Here is a 19,335-nt window from a genome sequence, read left to right on the forward strand (position 1 = left end):
TTGTTATGATTATTGTAGAAATATAATCATTACCTTGAAATGTACCTTAGAAATCACCTAATTCAACTTGCCTTTTCCTTTTCTAAAAAACAAAACTGAAGTTATTTTAGCAGTGGCTGAGATTGTCAAATTTTCACTTTTACTAATTTAATAATGTTTCAGTTATTTGTAAATATTTATAAAACATGCATAACTATTGTTACCTAATTATTACCTAAGTTTTTCAAGTTGACGTTTTTTGTAATTTAATTTTATAAAATGGATCAGCAAGTAATTGTAGTTTCTCCTACAATTAAATTTACCAAAGTATGTATGGTGTCAGTATAACTTTGAGAGGCTTTATTTAATTATTTATTAAATTTCTACTATCCAAACACATAGCATTAAATCTTTTAGGAGGAAAAAGCCCTTTTAGCCTCCAAGTAGATACCTAGTCTGCCCAACGATAGTAATGGTTCTAGCTCGGTAAAATTGAGGTACTGAAAGTTTCTAAAGATAAAATAATATAGTTATATAGGTGGAGAGTTGGATCTGAGCTTAATGCATAGCTTCTTCCCTTACCAGCTATATAAAAGTCACTAAACCTGGGGGCGCCTGGGTGGCTCAGTCGTTAAGCATCTGCCTTCGGCTCAGGTCATGATCTCAGGGTCCTGGGATCGAGCCCCGCATCGGGCTCCCTGCTCGGAGGGAAGCCTGCTTCTCCCTCTCCCACTCCCCCTGCTTGTGTTCCCTCTCTCGCTGTGTCTCTCTCTGTCAAAATAAATAAATCTTTAAAAAAAAAAAAAAATCCTTAAAAAAAAAAGTCACTAAACCTGTAGCTGCTCTTATGTAAAATTGAGGTGATCATGTATACTCTCAGGTCATGAAGGTCAGGTATCTATTAAGTTCCCAGAACAATACCTGATACATAGTAGGTGCTTAAATTATTTCCTGAAAGTTTTTTTTTTTTTTTTGTTATTCACGTAAAATATAAATAAAAAAATATTTTTTTTTTTATTGTTGGAAAGCACCCTTTTTTTTTTTTTTTTAATTTTATTTTTGGGGCGCCTGGATGGCTCAGTTGTTAAGCATCTGCCTTCGGGTCAGGTCATGATCGCAGAGTCCTGGGATCAAGCCCTACATCAGGCTCCCTGCTCAGTGGGAAGCCTGCTTCTCCCTCTCTCACTCCCCCTGCTTGTGTTCCCTCTGTCAAATAAATAAATAAAATCTTTAAAAAAAAAGATTTTATTTTTAAGTAATCACTACACCCAGTGTGGGGCTCAAACTTACAACCCTGAGATCAAGAGTCGCATGCTCCATTGACTGAGCCAGCCAGGCGCCCTGGAAAGCACCCTCTTTTAATAAGAGGCTGTACAAATTGATTTGTCCTCAAACAATTTCAGCTTATGTGTAGACAAGTGTAATTATTGATACAGCCCCTTTCGCTCTTAAAACTGTCTCGGTTGGACAGTAAATCTTAGCATCCCCTTCCCTTTTATTACACTAAAAATAGAGACTAATAGCAAGATAATTAGAAATGCTATCATGGGGCGCCTGGGTGGCTCAGTCATTAAGCGTCTGCCTTCGGCAGGTCATGATCCCAGGGTCCTGGGATCGAGCCCCGCATAGGGCTCGCTGCTCAGCGGGAAACCTGCTTCTCCCTCTTCCACGCCCCCTGCTTGTGTTCCCTCTCTTGCTGTGTCTCTGTCAGCTAAATAAAATCTTTAAAAAAAAAAAAAAGAAAGAAATGCTATCATTTTACTAAAAGCCCAATAAACCACTGGATGGCAGTAGAGTTCAATGGAGATTATTTTTTTCTTAGTATAAAAATGACAAATTACATTCATTCAGGTCTTCACAGTATGGTATCACTCTGTGAGGATCCCAGGAAATCTTTGTGATAAATTCCAGGAAATCTGATGTGTGCTCATAAGCACATGTTTCCTGATACTGGTGTCAGATAAAGTGTGACAGTCCTTAGAAGGCATTGCCCAATTCTTAAGTTTCTTTCTACTGGGGCTGTAGTTTATACATCTGGAATCCAGATTGAAACCCAACTCTCAAAAGATAAAAGAGCAAGGGCTTTGGGAACTCTTACTTATACTTGATCAAGTGATAGTGTAAAATAGATCCAGCGCTGTTGTTTAATGTATTATGAAGAAGTTAAAAAAATAATACATTTGTAAGTGACAGGGAGTGTTATATTGGGAATTACTTCTGAATAGAGTTGGTAACTAAATAACATGACTATTAAAATGTGTTGAATAGAATCCAGATGGGAAAAACCTGATGATTTCATTCCACACTCTGGCGATCTGCTTTCTAGTAAGGTCAATGAAAAGCCACTTGGTACCCTAGAAGAGTCTAAATCATCAGATTCTCATAGTGATTCTGATGGGGAAGAGGAAGCAGAAAAAGGAAAGGCCTCTACAGAAACACAAAAGCCAAAAATAAAGTTTAAGGTAGGTTCTTGATTTATTCTTTACAGAACTTTACCAATTTATAGAAAGCTCAACAGACTTACTCAGTTATCTGGTGGAAGATAGAAATAAAGCCAAGACATACATTTTTAGTAAATGGATAAACGGTTGTACCACTTATTAGTATCTACCTGGTGGCAAGACAGTGAGTTCATTTTTAGACCTCTTAAGTTTGAGATCCCTCCGTAATATCTAGAGAGTTGTCTGAACACACAAGTCTGAGTATCTAGATCTAGGCTAGAGATCCTATTTTTGAGTATCATCAGCATACTGGTAGTAATTCAAATCTCAGAATGGGTGAGATAACCTAGGAAAATGACTTTGGGCAACATTAAACATTGAAGAGACAGACAGGGAAAGAGGAGCCTGTAATGAAAAGAGTGACTAGAAAGGTATGTAGAGAAGCAGAAGAATTTAAGATCCAAGAAGCCAAAGGAATAGAGAGCATCAAGGATTAATTATAGATCTAGAACAAAAAAAAAGTCCATTGAATTTTACAGTTAAAAAGTCCTTGAAGCCCTTCTAGTAGTTTCACCAGGGTTTGGGGTGGCAGAACTCTGATTATATTCTACATCTGAAACTAATATTAGACTGTATGTTAATTAACTGGAATATGAATAAAAACTTTAAAAAATAAATGGGCGCCTGGGTGGCTCAGTCAGTTAAGCATCTGCCTTCGGCTCAGGTCATGATCCCGGGGTCCTGGGATCGAGCCCCGCGTCGGGCTCCCTGCTCAGCAGGAATCCTGTTTCTCCCTCTCCCACTCCCCCTGCTTGTGTTCCCTCTCTCGCTGTCTCTCTCTGTCAAATAAATAAAAATTTTAAAAGCATCTTAAGAAAGAAAAAACCCCAATTATAGAGGAATGAAAAGTGGTTCATGGTGTGTATGTGGTTTGGATAGGAAATGAAAACTAGAAATTGGTTGTCAGGATGATGGCTGCACATTGACTCTTAATCATGAGAGATTTGTGGTAGTGATGTTTTCATTAAGAGAGACTCCAAAGGAGGCAGAATGGGAATACCAACAAGGGTAGGTGGATAGGTTGGTCTTCAACAAGGAATAAACTCATTTTTGGTAAGAACGTAAGGTTTTCCTTTTTTATAAGAAGGTAGGACTATGGATAAGTTGGTATCAAGGAGGAAATTGAAACAGTCATGCCCTTTTAGCTTCAGTTTACTCATTTATAAAGAAATCAAGATTGCTTGCTGAGAGTGAGAAGCTTTGAGTAGTTTGACAATATTAATGAATTGAAACAGTCACTGAGCTAGGGTGGGAGAGGAAATGAACCAAGTAAAAGGATTGACAGGTACTGCTGAATCCCCAGCCATGGTAGAAAAGTAAAATTAGATATTTCTGTAGTATTGCTAGTCCTGCTTTGTGATCATTCCAGGAACACTCAGGAGCCCAGGTGGCAAAGCAGAAAAGACACATAGCATTGATACATGGATGACATTACTGGCCTGAGTAGTGAAGGAAATTCAAGGATGCTGGAGAGAGGGTACTCCCAGGCCACATCTAGGATCTTGTTGTTGCCTGGACTTTCTCTACTACCCTGTAATTCTTGGTGGAACGCAGGCCAAGGGATGTGTCCAGTTTGCAGAGGCGCAGCAGCAAAGCCCTTATAGTAGCCGTCTCACAGTGTTTATATTTCTGTGTTGTTGTTCTTTTATTTTCTTTTTAAGTAATATCTTCTTTTTTCTTTTTAAGTAAACCCAACATGGGGGCTTGGACTCAAAACCCTGAGATCAAGAGTCACATGCTCCACGGACTGAGCCAGCCAGGCACCCCCACCTCACAATGTTTATATCCAGCATCCAACCTGGACTGATAAATTTCAAGCAGATAAAATATTACAAAATACAGATAAAGACAGACTACCTATAACCCTGCTACTTCCCAGAGAAATCACTGTAACACCTTGGTGTTTTCTTGGTCTTTAACTTTTTTTTTATTCCGACTCGCATACATTATTTTAAAATATGGAGTCATACTGGGGGCGTCTGGGTGGCTCAGTCGGTTGGGCATCTGCCTTCAGCTCAGGTCATGATCCCAGGGTCTTGGAATTAGCCCTGCATCAGGCTCCCTGCTTAGCGGGGAGAGCCTGCTCCTCCCTCTCCCTCTGCTCCAACCCCCCACTTGGCGCATGCTCTCTCTCTCCTTCAAATAAATAAATAAAATCTTTAAAATAAAATGAAACATGGAGTCATACTATAATAAGGTCTTAATTGCTTTACAGTTTAATCTGTCACAAAGACATCAATAAGTCTTCATCCACCAAAATAACGGATAGATAGCTTTAATGTGGTATGAATACACCATTATTTACTCAGCCGTTTGTAGCTGAATATTTCTTTTTAATAACCGCTGAGGACCGGGGCACCTGGATGGCTCAGTTGGTTAAGCGACTGCCTTCGGCTCAGGTCATGATCCTGGAGTCCCGGGATCGAGTCCCGCGTCGGGCTCCCTGCTCGGCGGGGAGTCTGCTTCTCCCTCTGACCCTCCTCCCTCTCATGCTCTCTGTCTCTCATTCTCTCTGTCTCAAATAAATAAATAAAATCTTTAAAAAAATAAAAAATAATAAAAAAAAATAACCGCTGAGGACTAAGGGAAGAAATACCTGGAGACACATTTCTAAGCAGTGTTAAAGTCTCTGCTGACACTGGATATCATAAACCTTGAAGTCTTACCAGTTTGTATGGTTGTGTGATTTTTTTTTTAATTCTAGTACACTTAACATACAGTGTAATATTAGTTTCAGGTGTATAGTGTAGTGACTCAACAATTCCGTACATCACCCGATGCTTATCACAAGTGCACTCCTTAATCCCCATCACCTATTTCACCCATTCCCCTGCCCACCTCCCCTCTGGTAACTATCAGTTTGTTCTCTATAGTAAAGAGTCTGTTTCTTGGTTTATCTCTCTCTCTCTTTTTTTTCCTTTTGCTTGTTTGTTTTGTTTCTTAAATTCCACACAAGTGAAATCATATGGTATTTATCTTTCTCTGATTTATTTCACTTAACATTATACTCTAGCTCCATCCATGTCATTGCAGATGGCAAGCTTTCATTCCTTTTTTTACGGCTGAATAATCTGTTGTATATACATATACCATATATTTATTCATCTATCTCGATGAGCACTTGGGCTGCTTCCATAGTTTGGCTATTGTAAATAATGCTGCAATAAACATAGCGGTTTGGCTTCCATAGTCTGCTTAGGGGTTTGACTTCCATAGTTTTGCTTCCAGTGTTTGGCTATTGTAAATAATTCTGCAATAAACATTATTTCTTGTAGTTTTGATTTGCATTTCCCTGATGATCAGTGATACTGAGTATCTTTTTCATGTGTTGGTCATCTGTATGTCTTTGCAAAAATGTCTGTTCATGTGTTCTGCCCATTTAATTGGATTCTTTGTTGTTTGGGTGTTAGTTTGTATAAGTTTTTTGTATATTTTAGCTACTAACCCTTTATTGGTTATGTCATTAGCAAAATCTCTTCTCCCATTCAATAGGTGGCCTTTTAGTTTTGTTGATTGTTTCCTTTGCTGTGCAGAAGCTTTTTTTTTTATGTAGTCCCAATAGTTTATTTTTGCTTTTATTTCCCTTCCTTCAGGAGACATATCTAGAAAAATGTTGCTACAGCCAATGTTAGAGACCTTACTTACCTGTGCTTTCTTCTAGGATTTATGGTTTCAGGTCTCACATTTAGGTCTTTAATCCATTTTGAATTTATTTGTGTGTATGGTATAAGAAAGTGGTCCAGTTTCATTCTTTTGCATATAGCTGTCCAGTTTTCCCAATACCATTTGTTGAGGATGGTCTTTTTCCTGTTGTATATTCTTTCCTGTTTTGTCAAAGATTAATTGACCATAAAATTGTGGGTTCATTTCTGGGTTTCTGTTCTGTTCCATGGATCTATATGCCTATTTCAGTGAGCATTTGCAGCCCAAATGCTCACTGATAGATGAATAGATAAAGATGTGGTGTATGTATATACAGTGGAATATTATTCAGCCATAAAAAAGTACCATACTGTTGTTGTTTTTTTTTTAAAGATTTATTTATTTATTTATTTATTTATTTGACAGAGAGAGACACAGCAAGAGAGGGAACACAAGCAGGGGGAGTGGGAGAGGGAGAAGCAGGCTTCCGGTGGAGCAGGGAGCCCAGTGCAGGGCTCGATCCCAGGACCCTGGGATCATGACCTGAACTGAAGGCAGACGCTTAATGACTGAGCCACCCAGGCGCCCCCCATACTGTTTTGATTACTTCAGCTTTGTAATATAACTTGAAGTCTGGTTGTGTGATTTTTTTTTTTCCCATGTAACATTTGACAGAGCAATGATTGGATAGGTCTGTGTTGGAGGTGTTTAGGCTCCACACAAGAGACAAACAGGAACAAAGATATTTAAGGGTGCTAGCAAAAAGAATGTTTATAAAGTAATTCCATGTGGACCTGGAGCTCTTTAATGAAGGATGTAAAATCTGTGCTCGGCATCACTAATCATCAGGAAAATGCAAATCAAAACTACAAGGAAATAATCACCTCATACCTGTCAGAATGGCTAAAATCTAAAACAAGAAACAACGGGTGTTGGCAAGGAAATGGAGAAAAAGGAACCCTCTCACACACTGTTGGTGGGAATACAAACTGGTGTAGACGCTGTGGAAAACAGTGTGGAGGTTCCTCACAAAGATAAAAATAGAACTGCCCTAGGATCCAGCACTGCTGGGTATTTACCCCAAAAATACAAAAACACAAAGAGGGATATATGCACCCCTGTGTTTACTGCAGCATTATTTAGAATAGTCAAACTATGGAAGCAGCCCAAATGCTCACTGATAGATGAATAAAGATTGGTGTATGTATATACAGTGGGATATTATTCAGCCATAAAAAAGGAATGAAATCTTGCCCTTTGCAATGACATGAATGGAGCTCAGAATATAATGCTAAGTGAAATAAGTCAGAGAAAGATAAATACCATATGATCTCATTTGTGTGGAATTTAAGAAACTAAATAAACGAGCAAAGGGGAAAAAGAGGGAGAAATAAACCAAGAAACAGACCTTTAACTGTAGAGAACAAACTGATGGTTACCAGAGGGAAGGTGGGTGGGGGATGGGTGAAATAGGTGATGGGGATTAAAGAGTACACTTACCATGTTGATAAAATAAGGTAAAAAGTAAAACGATTCCCTGTGGATGTAAAGCTCTGTAATGATGTAAAATCTAGACAAGGTCAACAAACTCCGAGCACAAGGAGAAGTTAAGGCATTAGAGATGGTAACAAGTAAGGAAGCCAGAAAGCCAGAAGAAAAACTTACTGTGGTTAAAGGTGGGGTGCTTTTGGAGTTTTAAAATTTACAGGTAGGTCATTTTTGAGTGATGATATAGTTCAAATTAAAAAGTACATTGATGTAAGGATTTAGTATTTGAATACTACTATGTGCTGTATGTGAGGGAAAATATCTTATATAACATTAAGTGGCTGAAATACAGTTGAAGGCCAAAGTCCTTGATTGTGAAGCTCACAGAACAGGCTAGGGAATTTTTAAGGTCCAGGATGATGAGTTTGAATAGAAAGAACATGGTTAAAGTCATCAGTGAATATGGAGTAGTGGCCAAAAGTCACTATCGTGTAAGGAAGCATGGGAGAGAACTGTATAGAGGTGGTATGAACCTCAGAGGAGGAGGCATTTAGTACATTGCATTAGAATCAAAACATACATTATAATCACAATAAAAATCTTTTATTTAAAAAAAAGTCACAGCCTGGAAATAGTCAAGAATGCTAAGAGAAAGTGGATACTGCCTCCTAGTTTTATGATGGAACAGTATGAGGCAATGAGTTAATACCCATTCAAAGAATTACAGACAGAACAGTGTCCTAGGACTGCCACCCACGGTTGTGCATTTTGCAAATAGACTGAAATCTAGTGTATGGTTTATTTGCTTAACTGGACGATAGAGCTTTGTTTTCCCAGATGAAGGGGTGCCATAAAAATTCTAGCTCTAGCCAAGGGCATCATGGGACCTACTTCTACATCAAGGGTGTGTCTTTTTCTCATTTCACATAGTTACCAGTTATATATTCCATTGAGGCTTTGGCAGTCACCTCAATGTGAAGGCAGAGTTCAGTTAAGACTGATAGATTGAGGGAGTTCTTTAAGTAGATAGTGTATTAGGGTCTAATGACGTGGCATTAAATTCAGAAAAGACACAGTATAAGGGGAGATTACTATTGGATATATAAGTAAGGAGAGAAGGCAGAAAAGAGGAGAAGAGAGGATAAAAAAGGCCAGTTTATGTCTTAATTGTAGAACATTGGGGTGCCTGGGTGACTCAGTCGGTTAAGCATCTGCTTTTGGCTCAGGTCATGATCCCAGGGTCCTAGGATCGAGCCCCATATCGGGCTCCCTGCTCAGCAGGAAGCCTGCTTCTTCCTCTCCCTCTGCCTGCTACTCCCCCTGCTTGTGCTCTTTCTGTGTCACATAAATAAATATTTTAAAAATTGCAGAATATTAATAGAATCATATTAGATTATTTTAAAAACCAGCCTTGGCCCATGGTGTCTTAACATTTGACATAATAAAAAACCTAATCAAGCGTTAAAATTCTTTTATGTATATTTTTTGTGTTATGTGCAATTAAAAATGTTGAGTTAATGTATCATTATTTATAAATCAATAAGATTATGTTAAATTGTGTCCCTGTAGTTTTGCTTGAAGTATGTTATTTCTTGACTTTGACATTTCAGGAAAAAAATAAAAATAGTGATAAAGGAATTGAACCAGAAACACAGAAAGAAAAAAATATCCAAGACCAAAATTCATCAGGTCCAAATGAAGAAAAATCCAAAGCTCATAAAAAGTCAAACCCATATGGGGAATGGCAAGAAATTAAACAGCAAGTTGAGTCTCAGTAAGTACCTGAAACTTAATCCCACTGTTACTACAAATTTTATTTTCTGTCTCAGTACTTCCATACATTACAGTAACTAATTGCAAGGATAAGGTGCTCATTAAAGGTGTGGTTCATTTTTTTTTATTCCTAGAGTATTTTTAAGTATTTGAAATTGTGAACTAGTGGTCATTTTAAAAAGTAAGTTAATGAGGTTTGGTTTTTTTTTTTTTTGTAGGAGAGATGCTATTTATTTATTTTAATTCCAGTATAGTTAAGATAGTGTTATATTTGTTTCAGGTGTATAATAAAGTGATTCAGCGATTCTGTGCATTACTTAGTGCAACCAACCTCTAATGATCTTTTTTATTCTTACCCAAATATAACATTTCTTTTGACCACACATTCACACACTAACTCACACCATGTACACATGGGCATTCTCACACTCACCATCATTCTGTTGGACAAACAAGTATCTGCATATTCAATAAAGGCTTCATAGGATATGTCTAAAGACAAGGAAAAAAGCTTTTATTTTGTTACTATCTTAAAAGTGGTTTACGACACTTCACCGAAGTTTTAAAGCCAATATTCAAGGGTGTCTGGTTAGATGTCTGCCTTCAGCTCAGGTCATGATACCAGGGTCCTGGGATCAAGCCCCATCCGCGCGTTGGGCTCCCTGCTTAGCAGGGAATCTGCTTCTCGTCTCCCTCTGCCCCTCCTCCCGCTCCTGCCATCTCTCTCTCTCTCATAAATAAATAGAATATTTTAAAAAATAAAATAAAATAAAGCCAGTATTGAAGAAACAGAACAGTTTTATCAATTAAACAAGATCATGGTAGGGATGTTACCTGATTTAAATTATTAGTTTATATGTTTAAATTAGTTATTGTCTTGGGAGCATTTACACAATAAAAGGAAGAAGTCACCCCCAGCTCCACAAATTAGTGTTTCTTAAATGTTTAAATAAATCTTCAGGTAGAAAAAAAAAGTACGTGAGTTAGCAGTTTTTCTCCAAAAACATTAATGCTTTGAATTGGTAATGTAAGATGACTACTCTGTGGATACTTCTATAGTGAAATTATTTATTATTAAAACTGTACTTTTCAAGATCATATTTTTTCATAAGATAGAATAATGCAGGTTTTGGCCAGCTTTATACTGACAGTCCCCAACTCATAATGGTTTGACTTGGGATTTTTTAATTTTAAGATGGTGTAAAAGAGATATGCATTCAGTAGAAACTGTACTTCAAATTTTGAATTTTTATCTCTTTTCACCCTGCCTAGCAATACACTGCTGTACAATTCTCTTTCATACACTCCCAGGCAGCCATGTGACCATGTGAGTAAACAGCTAGTATACTTCAAACCATCCTGTTTGTCACTGTCAGTATAGTAGTCAATAAATTACATGTATTCAATGTTTTATATAAAATAGGCTTTGTGTTAGATGATTTTGCCCAACTTATTCTAATATACATGTTCTCAGCTTATTTAAGGTAGGCTAGGCTAAGCTATGATGTTAAGTAGGTTAGGTGTACTAAATGCATTTTCAACTTAATACTTTCAAATTACAGTGGGTTTATTGGGACATAACCCCATCATAAGTGAAGGAAGATCTGTATGCTGTTCTAATAAGAATTAATTCTCCAGGGATAACATACCATAGTATAGATTAAAACTGCTGTCAGAATGTTACCATTATTATGATAGGTTAGGTTGTATTTGTTACTTAATGTAATATTAGAAAAAATGCATTTTAATGCAGCATACTGCCAGGCACCATGATAAGCCATGCTGACTATGTGTACTGAAATTGCAGAAATAATAGACTGCATTACTTCAGCCCCTCAGTGACTTTTTTAAGTGACTTACAGTAGGAAGATGGCCTTACTATACCAACATCTCCTATACTTAAAGCTAAGATTCCTTAAAATTCAGGTATTTGGTTTCCCATGCGATAAATACACTGTAAAACCATTCTTGTTAAATTTTAACCGAGTCAGCCAGTTTTACATGTGATGGATTATGATGTCTGACTTCCTAAGTAGATAAAACCTAATTTTTAAGAGGTTCCCCCCTAAAAATAACCAATATATTTTTATTATAAAAAATTTTTGGAATTGAAGAAAAGCATAAGAATAACTCGGTTACTAAGAGATAGTAGCATTTTTAATAAATAATAAAAAATAGTAACTTTTTTTTTTTTAAGATTTTATTTATTTGACAGAGACACAGCGAGAGAGGGAACACAAGCAGGGGGAGTGGGAGAGGGAGAAGCAGGCTTCCCGTGGAGCAGGGAGCCCGATGTGGGGCTCGATCCCAGGACCCTGGGATCATGACCTGAGCTGAAGGCAGGTGCTTAATGACTGAGCCACCCAGGCACCCCAAAAATAGTAACATTTTTAAGTATTTTCCCTAGTTTTTATCTTTTTCCCTATTTAGCATTATATATTTTTTAAATTTAATTTATTTTATTATGTTACATTCGTCACCATACAGTACATCATTATTTTTGATGTAGTGTTCCATGATTCATTGTTTTCATATAACACCCAGTGCTCCATGCAGTACGTGCCCTCCTTAATACCCATCACCTGGCTAACCCATCCACCTGCACCCCTCCCCTCTAAAACCCTCAGTTTGTTTCCCGGAGTCCATAGTCTCTCATGGTTCATCTCCCCCTCCAATTTCCCCCTCTTCATTTTTCCCTTCCTTCTCCTAATGTCTTCCATGCTATTCCTTATGTTCCACAAATAGGTGAAACCATATGATAATTGACTTTGTCTGCTTGACTTAATTCACTTAGCATAATCCCCTCCAGTCCCATCCATGTTGATATAAAAGTTGGATATTCATCCTTTCTGATGGCTGAGTAATATTCCATTGTACATATGGACCACATCTTCTTTATCCATTCGTCCGTTGAAGGGCATCTCGACTCTTTCCACAGTTTGGCTACTGCAGACATTGCTGCTATGAACATTGGGCTGCATATGGCCCTTCTTTTCACTACATCTGTGTCTTTGCGGTAAATACCCAGGAGTGCAATTGCTGGGTCATAGGGTAGCTCTATTTTTAATTTTTTGAGGAACCTCCACACTGTTTTCCGAAGTGGCTGTACCAACTTGCATTCCCACCAACAGTGTAAGTGGGTTTCCCTTTCTCCACAACCTCTTCAACATTGGTTGTTTCTTGCCTTGGCAATTTTTGCCATTCTAACTGGTGTAAGGTGGTATCTCAGTGTGGTTTTGATTTGAATTTCCCTGATGGCTAATGATGATGAACACTTTTTCATGTGCCTGTTAGCCATTTGTATGTCGTCTTTGGAGAAGTGTCTGTTCATGTCTTCTGCCCATTTTTTGACTTGATTATTTGTTTTTTGGGTGTTGAGTTTGAGAAGTTCTTTATAGATCTTGGATATCAGCCCTTTGTCTATAGTGTCATTTGCAGATATCTTCTCCCATTCTGTGGGTTGCCTCTTTGTTTTGTTGACTGTTTCCTTTGCTGTGCAGAAGCTTTTTATCTTGATGAAGTCCCAAAAGTTCATTTTTGCTTTTGTTTCCCTTGCCTTTGGAGATGTATCATGAAAGAAGTTGCAGTGGCTGATGTCGAAGAGGTTACTGCCTATGTTCTCCTCTAGGATTTTGATGGATTCCTGTCTCACCTTGAGGTCTTTCATCCATTTTGAGTTTATCTTTGTGTATGGTGTTAGAGAATGGTCGCGTTTCATTCTTCTGCATGTGGCTGCCCAATTTATTGAAGAGACTGTCTTTTTTCCATTGCATATTTTTTGCTGCTTTGTCAAAGATTATTTGACCATAGAGTTAACGGTCTGTATCTGGGCTCTCTATTCTGTTCCATTGGTCTCTATATCTGTTTTTGTGCCAGTACCATGCTGTCTTGGTGATCATGGCGTTGTAATATAGCTTGAAATCAGGCAATGTGATGCCCCAGCTTTGTTTTTCTTTTTCAACATTTCCTTGGCAATTCGGGGTCTTTTCTGATTCCATACAAATTTTAGGATTGTTTGTTTCAGCACTTTGAAAAATGTCATTGGAATTTTGATCAGGATGACGTTGAAGGTATACATTGCTCTGGGCAGCATAGACATTTTAACAATGTTTATTCTTCCGATCCACGAGCATGGAATGTTTTTCCATCTTTTTGTGTCTCCTTCAATTTCTTTCATGAGTGTTCTGTAGTTCCTAGAATGTAGTTCCTTTACCTCTTTGGTTAGGTTTATTCCGAGGTATCTTACGGGTTTTGGTGCTATTGTAAATGGAATCGATTCTCTAATTTCTCTTTCTCCAGTTGCATTGTTAGTGTATAAGAAAGCAGTCGATTTCTGTGCATTGATTTTTGTATTCTGCCACGTTATTGAATTGCTGTATGAGTTCTAGTAATTTGGGGGTGGAGTCTTTCGGATTTTCCACAAAAAGTATCATCTGTGAAGAGAGGGAGTTTGACTTCTTTGCCAATTTGAATACCTTTTATTTCTTTTTGTTGTCTGATTGCTGTTGCTAGGACTTCCAGTACTATGTTGAACAATAGTGGTGAGAGTGGGCATCCTTGTTGTGTTCCTGATCTTAAGGGAAAGGCTCTCAGCTTTCCCCATTGAGGATGATATTCAGTGTGGGTTTTTCATAGATGGATTTTATGAAATTGAGGAATGTTCCCTCTATCCCTATACTCTGAAGAGTTTTAATCAAGAAAGGATGCTGGGGGCGCCTGGGTGGCTCAGTTGGTTAAGCGACTGCCTTCGGCTCAGGTCATGATCCTGGAGTCCTGGGATCGAGTCCTGCATCAGACTCCCTGCTTAGCAGGGAGTCTGCTTCTCCCTCTGATCCTCCCCCCTCTCATGCTCTCTCTCTCTGTCTCATTCTCTCTCTCAAATAAATAAATAAAATCTTAAAAAAAAAAAAAGGATGCTGTATTTTGTCAAATACTTTTTCTGCATTAATTGAGTGGACCATATGGTTCTTCTCTCTCCTCTTATTAATGTGTTCTAGTACATTGATTAATTTGCAAATGTTGAACCACCCTTGCGTCCTGGGGATAAATCCCACTTGGTTGTGATGGATGATCCTTTTAATGTATTGTTGGATCCTATTAGCTAGGATTTTGTTGAGAATTTTGGAATCCACATTCATCAGGGATATCGGTCTGAAATTCTCCTTTTTGATGGGGTCTTTGCCTGGTTTGGGGATTAAGGTAATGTTGGCCTCATAGAATGAGTCTGGAAGTTTTCCTTCTGCTTCTGTTTTTTGAAACAGCTTCAGGAGAATGGGTATTATTTCTTCTTTGAATGTTCAGTAGAATTCTCCAGGGAATCCATCAGGCCCTGGACTCTTGTTTTTTTGGGAGGTTTTTGATCACTGCTTCAATCTCGTTTCTGATTACTGGCCTATTCAGGTTTCTTCCTGTTTCAGTCTTGGTAGTTTATAGGTTTCCAGGAAGGCATCCGTTTCTTCCAGGTTGCTTAATTTATTGGCATATAGTTGTTGATAATAATTTCTAGTAATTGTTTCTGTTTCCTTGGTGTTAGTTTTGATCTCTCCCCTTTCATTCATAATTTTATTAATTTGGGTCCTTTCTCTTTTGTTTTGGATAAGTCTGGCCAGTGGTTTATCGGTCTTATTAATTCCTTCAGAGAACCAGCTTTTAGTTTTGTTGATCTCATCTACTGTGTTTCTGGTTTCTAATTCATTGATCTCTGCTCTAATCTTAATTATTTCTCTTCTAATGCATGGCTTAGGCATTGTTTGTTGCTTTTTCTCCAGTTCTTTAAGGTGTAAAGTTGCTTGGTGAATTCGGAATTTTTCTATTTTTTTGAGTGAGGCTTGGATGGCTACGTATTTTCCCCTTAGGACTGCCTTTGCAGTATCCCATAGATTTTGGACCGATGTGTTTTTGTTCTCGTTGGTTTCCATGAATTGTTTAAGTTCTTCTTTGATTTCCTGGTTGACCCAAACATTCTTGAGCCGAGTGGTCTTTAGCTTCCAAGTGTTTGAATTTCTTCCAAATTTTTTTTTGTGATTAAGTTCCAGTTTTAAAGCATTATGGTCTGAGAATATGCAGGGAATAATCTCAATCTTTTGGTATCGGTTGAGACCTGATTTGTGACCCAGTATGTGTTCTATTCTGGAGAAAGTTCCATGTGCGCTTGAGAAGAATGAGTATTCTGTTGTTTTAGGGTGGAATGTTCTGTATATGTCTATGAGGTCCATTTGGTCCAGTGTGTCATTCAAAGCTTTTGTTTCTTTGTTGATTTTCTGCTTGGATGATCTGTCTGTTGCTGAGAGTGGAGTATTGAGGTCTCCTACAATTAATGTATTATTGTCAATATGCCTTTTTTGGTTAACAGTTGACTTATGTATTTGGCTGCTCCCATGTTGGGGGCGTAGATATTTACAATGGTTAGATCTTCTTGTTGGATAGACCCTTTAAGAATGATACAGTGTCCTTCTGTGTCTCTAACTATAGTCTTTAGCTTAAAATCTAATTTGTCTGTTGTAAGAATTGCTACCCCAGCTTTCTTTTGAGGTCCATTGGCATGGAAGATGGATCTCCATCCCTTCACTTCCAGTCTGGATATATCTTTAGGTTCAAAATGAGTCTCTTGTAGGCAGCATATGGATAGGTCCTGTCTTTTTATCCAGTCTGCAACCCTGTGCCGTTTTATGAGGGCATTTAGGCCGTTCATGTTTAGAGTGATTATTGAAAGATATGTATTGTCATCATGTTGCCTGTGAAGTCCTTGTTTCTATAGATTGTCTCTCTAAATTTCTATTCTGTATCACTCTTGGGGTCTTTTTTCTTTAATAGAAACCCCCTTAAGGGCACCTGGGTGGCTCAGTTGGTTTAGCGACTGCCTTCGGCTCAGGTCATGATCCTGGAGTCCCGGGATCGAGTCCCGCATCGGGCTCCCTGCTCAGCAGGGAGTCTGCTTCTCCCTCTGCCCCTCCTCCCTCTCATGTGCTCTCTCTCTCTCATTCTCTCTCTCAAATAAATAAATAAAATCTTTAAAAAATAAAAATAAAAAAAGAAACCCCCTTAATATTTCTTGCAGGGCTGGCTTAGCGGTCACACATTCTTTCAGTTTCTGCCGGTCTTGGAAGCTCTGCATCTCTCCATCCATTCTGAATGACAGCTTTGCTGGATAAAGTATTCTTGGCTGCATGTTCTTCTCAATTAGTACCCTGAATATGTCTTGCCAGCCCTTTCTGGCTTACCAGGTCTCGGTGGATAGGTCTGATGTTATTCTGATGTTCCTCCCTCTGTACCTAAGGAATCTCTTCCCCCTACCTGCCCTTAAGATGGTTTCCTTGGTTCTAAGATTTGCGAGTTTTACTATTACATGCCAGGGCGTTGGTCTGTTTTCCTTGATCTTGAGTGGGGTCCTCTCTGCCTCTAGGACACGAATGCTTGTTTCATTCCCTAGATTAGGGAAGTTCTCAGCTACGATTTGCTCAACTATATCATCTCTTCCTATCTCTCTCTCCACTCCCCTGGGGATCCAAATAATTCTGACATTGGAACGTTTCATGGCATCACTTATTTCTCTAATTCTGTTTTCATGGATTTTAAGCTGTTTCTCCCAGGCCTCCTTTTTTCCTTCTTTTCTGTCAGTTTGTCTTCTGGATCACTAATTCGTTCTTCTGCCTTGTTTACCCTAGCTGTTAGAGTATCTAGATTAGATTGGATCTCACTGATAGCATTTTTAAGTTCTGCTTTCATTTCTGCCATTAATTGATTTCTCCATTCTAGCCATCGTCTTCATAACTGTTACCCTGAAGTCCATTTCCGGCATCTTGGTTATATCTGTATCCATTTATAAATCTGTGGCAGAAGTCACAGTCTCTGAGTCTTTCCTGTTTTGGGGGTTCCTCCTCCTAGTCATTCTGTTGAGGGATGGTTGAGGGAATGTACAGTGTCCAAATTACTGACCACAACCCAAGCAAGATGCACCTGTTCATAGGAACCTTAGGGTTGTTGGCCTCTTGTTCTCCCAGCCTTCTGGAGGAGGGGGGGCCTGTTGCACTGTTACTCAGGGAACCCTGTTTGGGCAGAATTGCACTGTTCCCTTTGCGGGGGGATGGGCTCAGTGAAAATCGGTTTTTGGGGGCTTTTGTTCTCTTGTGGCTTTCCCTGGAGGCTTTCCGCGTCTCTTCCGAGAGTCAGAGCAGAAGAGACCGCTTCCAACCCTCTGCCTCAGAGCAGAGAGATCGCAGTCTGTTCTTCAGTGAGCTCTCCAGTCTACACCCTCACCGTTTCTCTCTGTGCTGCTAAAAAACTGCAGCGTCCTGGGTTGTGTGCCCCTCAGCAGCGCTCCCAGTCGTTGCCTCCAGGTCGGGGCACATTTTTGCCCTTTGTGCTTATAAAACTGCCAGCCGTCCCCAATTCACACACATGGCCCAGCGGCTCTGGTTTCAGTCCGGGGGGCTGCCCTAAAGTCCTTTCCCCGTCGCTACCCGTCTGCGAGCTTGTGCCCGGTCCCCAGTGCGGGAGGCCATTGCTCACTGGTGGTGTAGTATCCCGATGGCTCGGCTCCCGCCCCCTTTCATTTATCCTCCGATATATGCCCACGGAATCACACCTCCCCACTTCGTACCTTGACACCAACTGCTTGCCATATTCTGTTTGTAGAGATCCAGATATATTTTCTTACATCTCAGACTGATTTCGTGGGTGTTCAGACTGCTCTGGTAGATATACAGCTCAATTCAGGGGACTGGTTGGAATAGGGTCCCCTACTCCTCCGCCATCTTTTCCTCCCATCTGTTTAGCATTATATTAATACTTTTGTACTTCTTAAAATTTTGTAAATGTTATTTTTAATTGCTATATAAAATTTAATCATTTAGATGTACTTTGATTTTACCCAGCCATTCCCTTTCTGTTGGGCATTTAGGTTATTTCAGCACTTTCGGATTTTATAACATTTTGACTATTATATTGATATATCACTCTTGTACACATTTCTGACTATTTCTAGAAATGGAATACCTGTTTAATGGTTATGAACATGTTGAAAATCTTGATACACAGTGCCCAGTTACTTTCCAAAAGAGCATACCAATCTATACTCCCATCAGTTTCTGTTGCATTGGACCTTCTCAGCATTAATTATTCTTGAGCTTTTAAATATTTTCTTGTTTTAAGTTTTTTATTTAAATTCAATTAACATAGTATTATCAGTTTCAGAGATTGAATTTAGTGATTCATCAGTTGCATATAATTATTTTCTAATTCAGCAAAAAATATCATTTTAGTTTTCTTTGATTTACTGGTATAATTTTTTTTCACATATTTATCATTGTTTTATATTTACTCTTCTATAAATTGTCAATAGTCTTTGCAAATTTTTCTATTGAACTATTAGTCTTTCCTTATTTCTACAAGCACCTTTTGTAGTACAGATGCTAACCATTGTTTAGTTGTAGTTATGGTGGATTTTCCACATTTCTGACTTGATTTTTAACTGTGCTTATAATGGTTTTTGATGTGCACAATTTTGTCAGGTTTAACTAGTCCAACTTTTTCTTTTGTGATCTGTTTTTTATTGATATAATTTCCATCCAAAAGTCAAATATATACTTGTATTTCCTCTGGTTTTTGTGGTCTGTCTTCTTTTTCACATAACTATTTAATCCATCCCTAATTATTTTGATGTATCATATGAGATGAGATTTTTAAGTGACACTTTTTTTTAATCTTGGGTTTAATTCTTAAATTTGCCAGTTTGTTTCTAGCTACCTATTCTGGTCCATTATTATCCTCTGTTTTTGTGACAAAACTGTAAAGATTTAATTATTGTGATTTTTAATTTTATACTTTGATAATGTTCTGCTGTCTGGTGGTATATCCTGTTTTGCTTTTTTTTCCTAAGTTTTCTTAAGTAGTTCCTTTCTGTTCTGTTTTTCTTTTCATTTTTTCCCCTGCAAATATTTTGTGATCTATTTTC

The 19,335-nt window shown here is 38.4% G+C and overlaps 1 protein-coding gene across 1 annotated transcript in view; it reads left to right on the forward strand.

Moving 5' to 3' along the window:
* The window catches only part of WBP4 (WW domain binding protein 4), a 63,229-nt gene that overhangs the window by 12,710 nt on the left and 31,184 nt on the right, over positions 1 to 19,335 (forward strand). The window contains exons 8-9 of the mRNA XM_021697922.1: positions 2,248 to 2,441; positions 9,221 to 9,384. Of these exons, the coding sequence (XP_021553597.1) occupies positions 2,248 to 2,441; positions 9,221 to 9,384 (358 nt within the window). The remainder of the gene's footprint in view (positions 1 to 2,247; positions 2,442 to 9,220; positions 9,385 to 19,335) is intronic.

This window comes from Neomonachus schauinslandi, chromosome 3 (assembly GCF_002201575.2).
Source record: "Neomonachus schauinslandi chromosome 3, ASM220157v2, whole genome shotgun sequence".
Taxonomy (NCBI): Eukaryota; Metazoa; Chordata; class Mammalia; order Carnivora; family Phocidae; genus Neomonachus; species Neomonachus schauinslandi.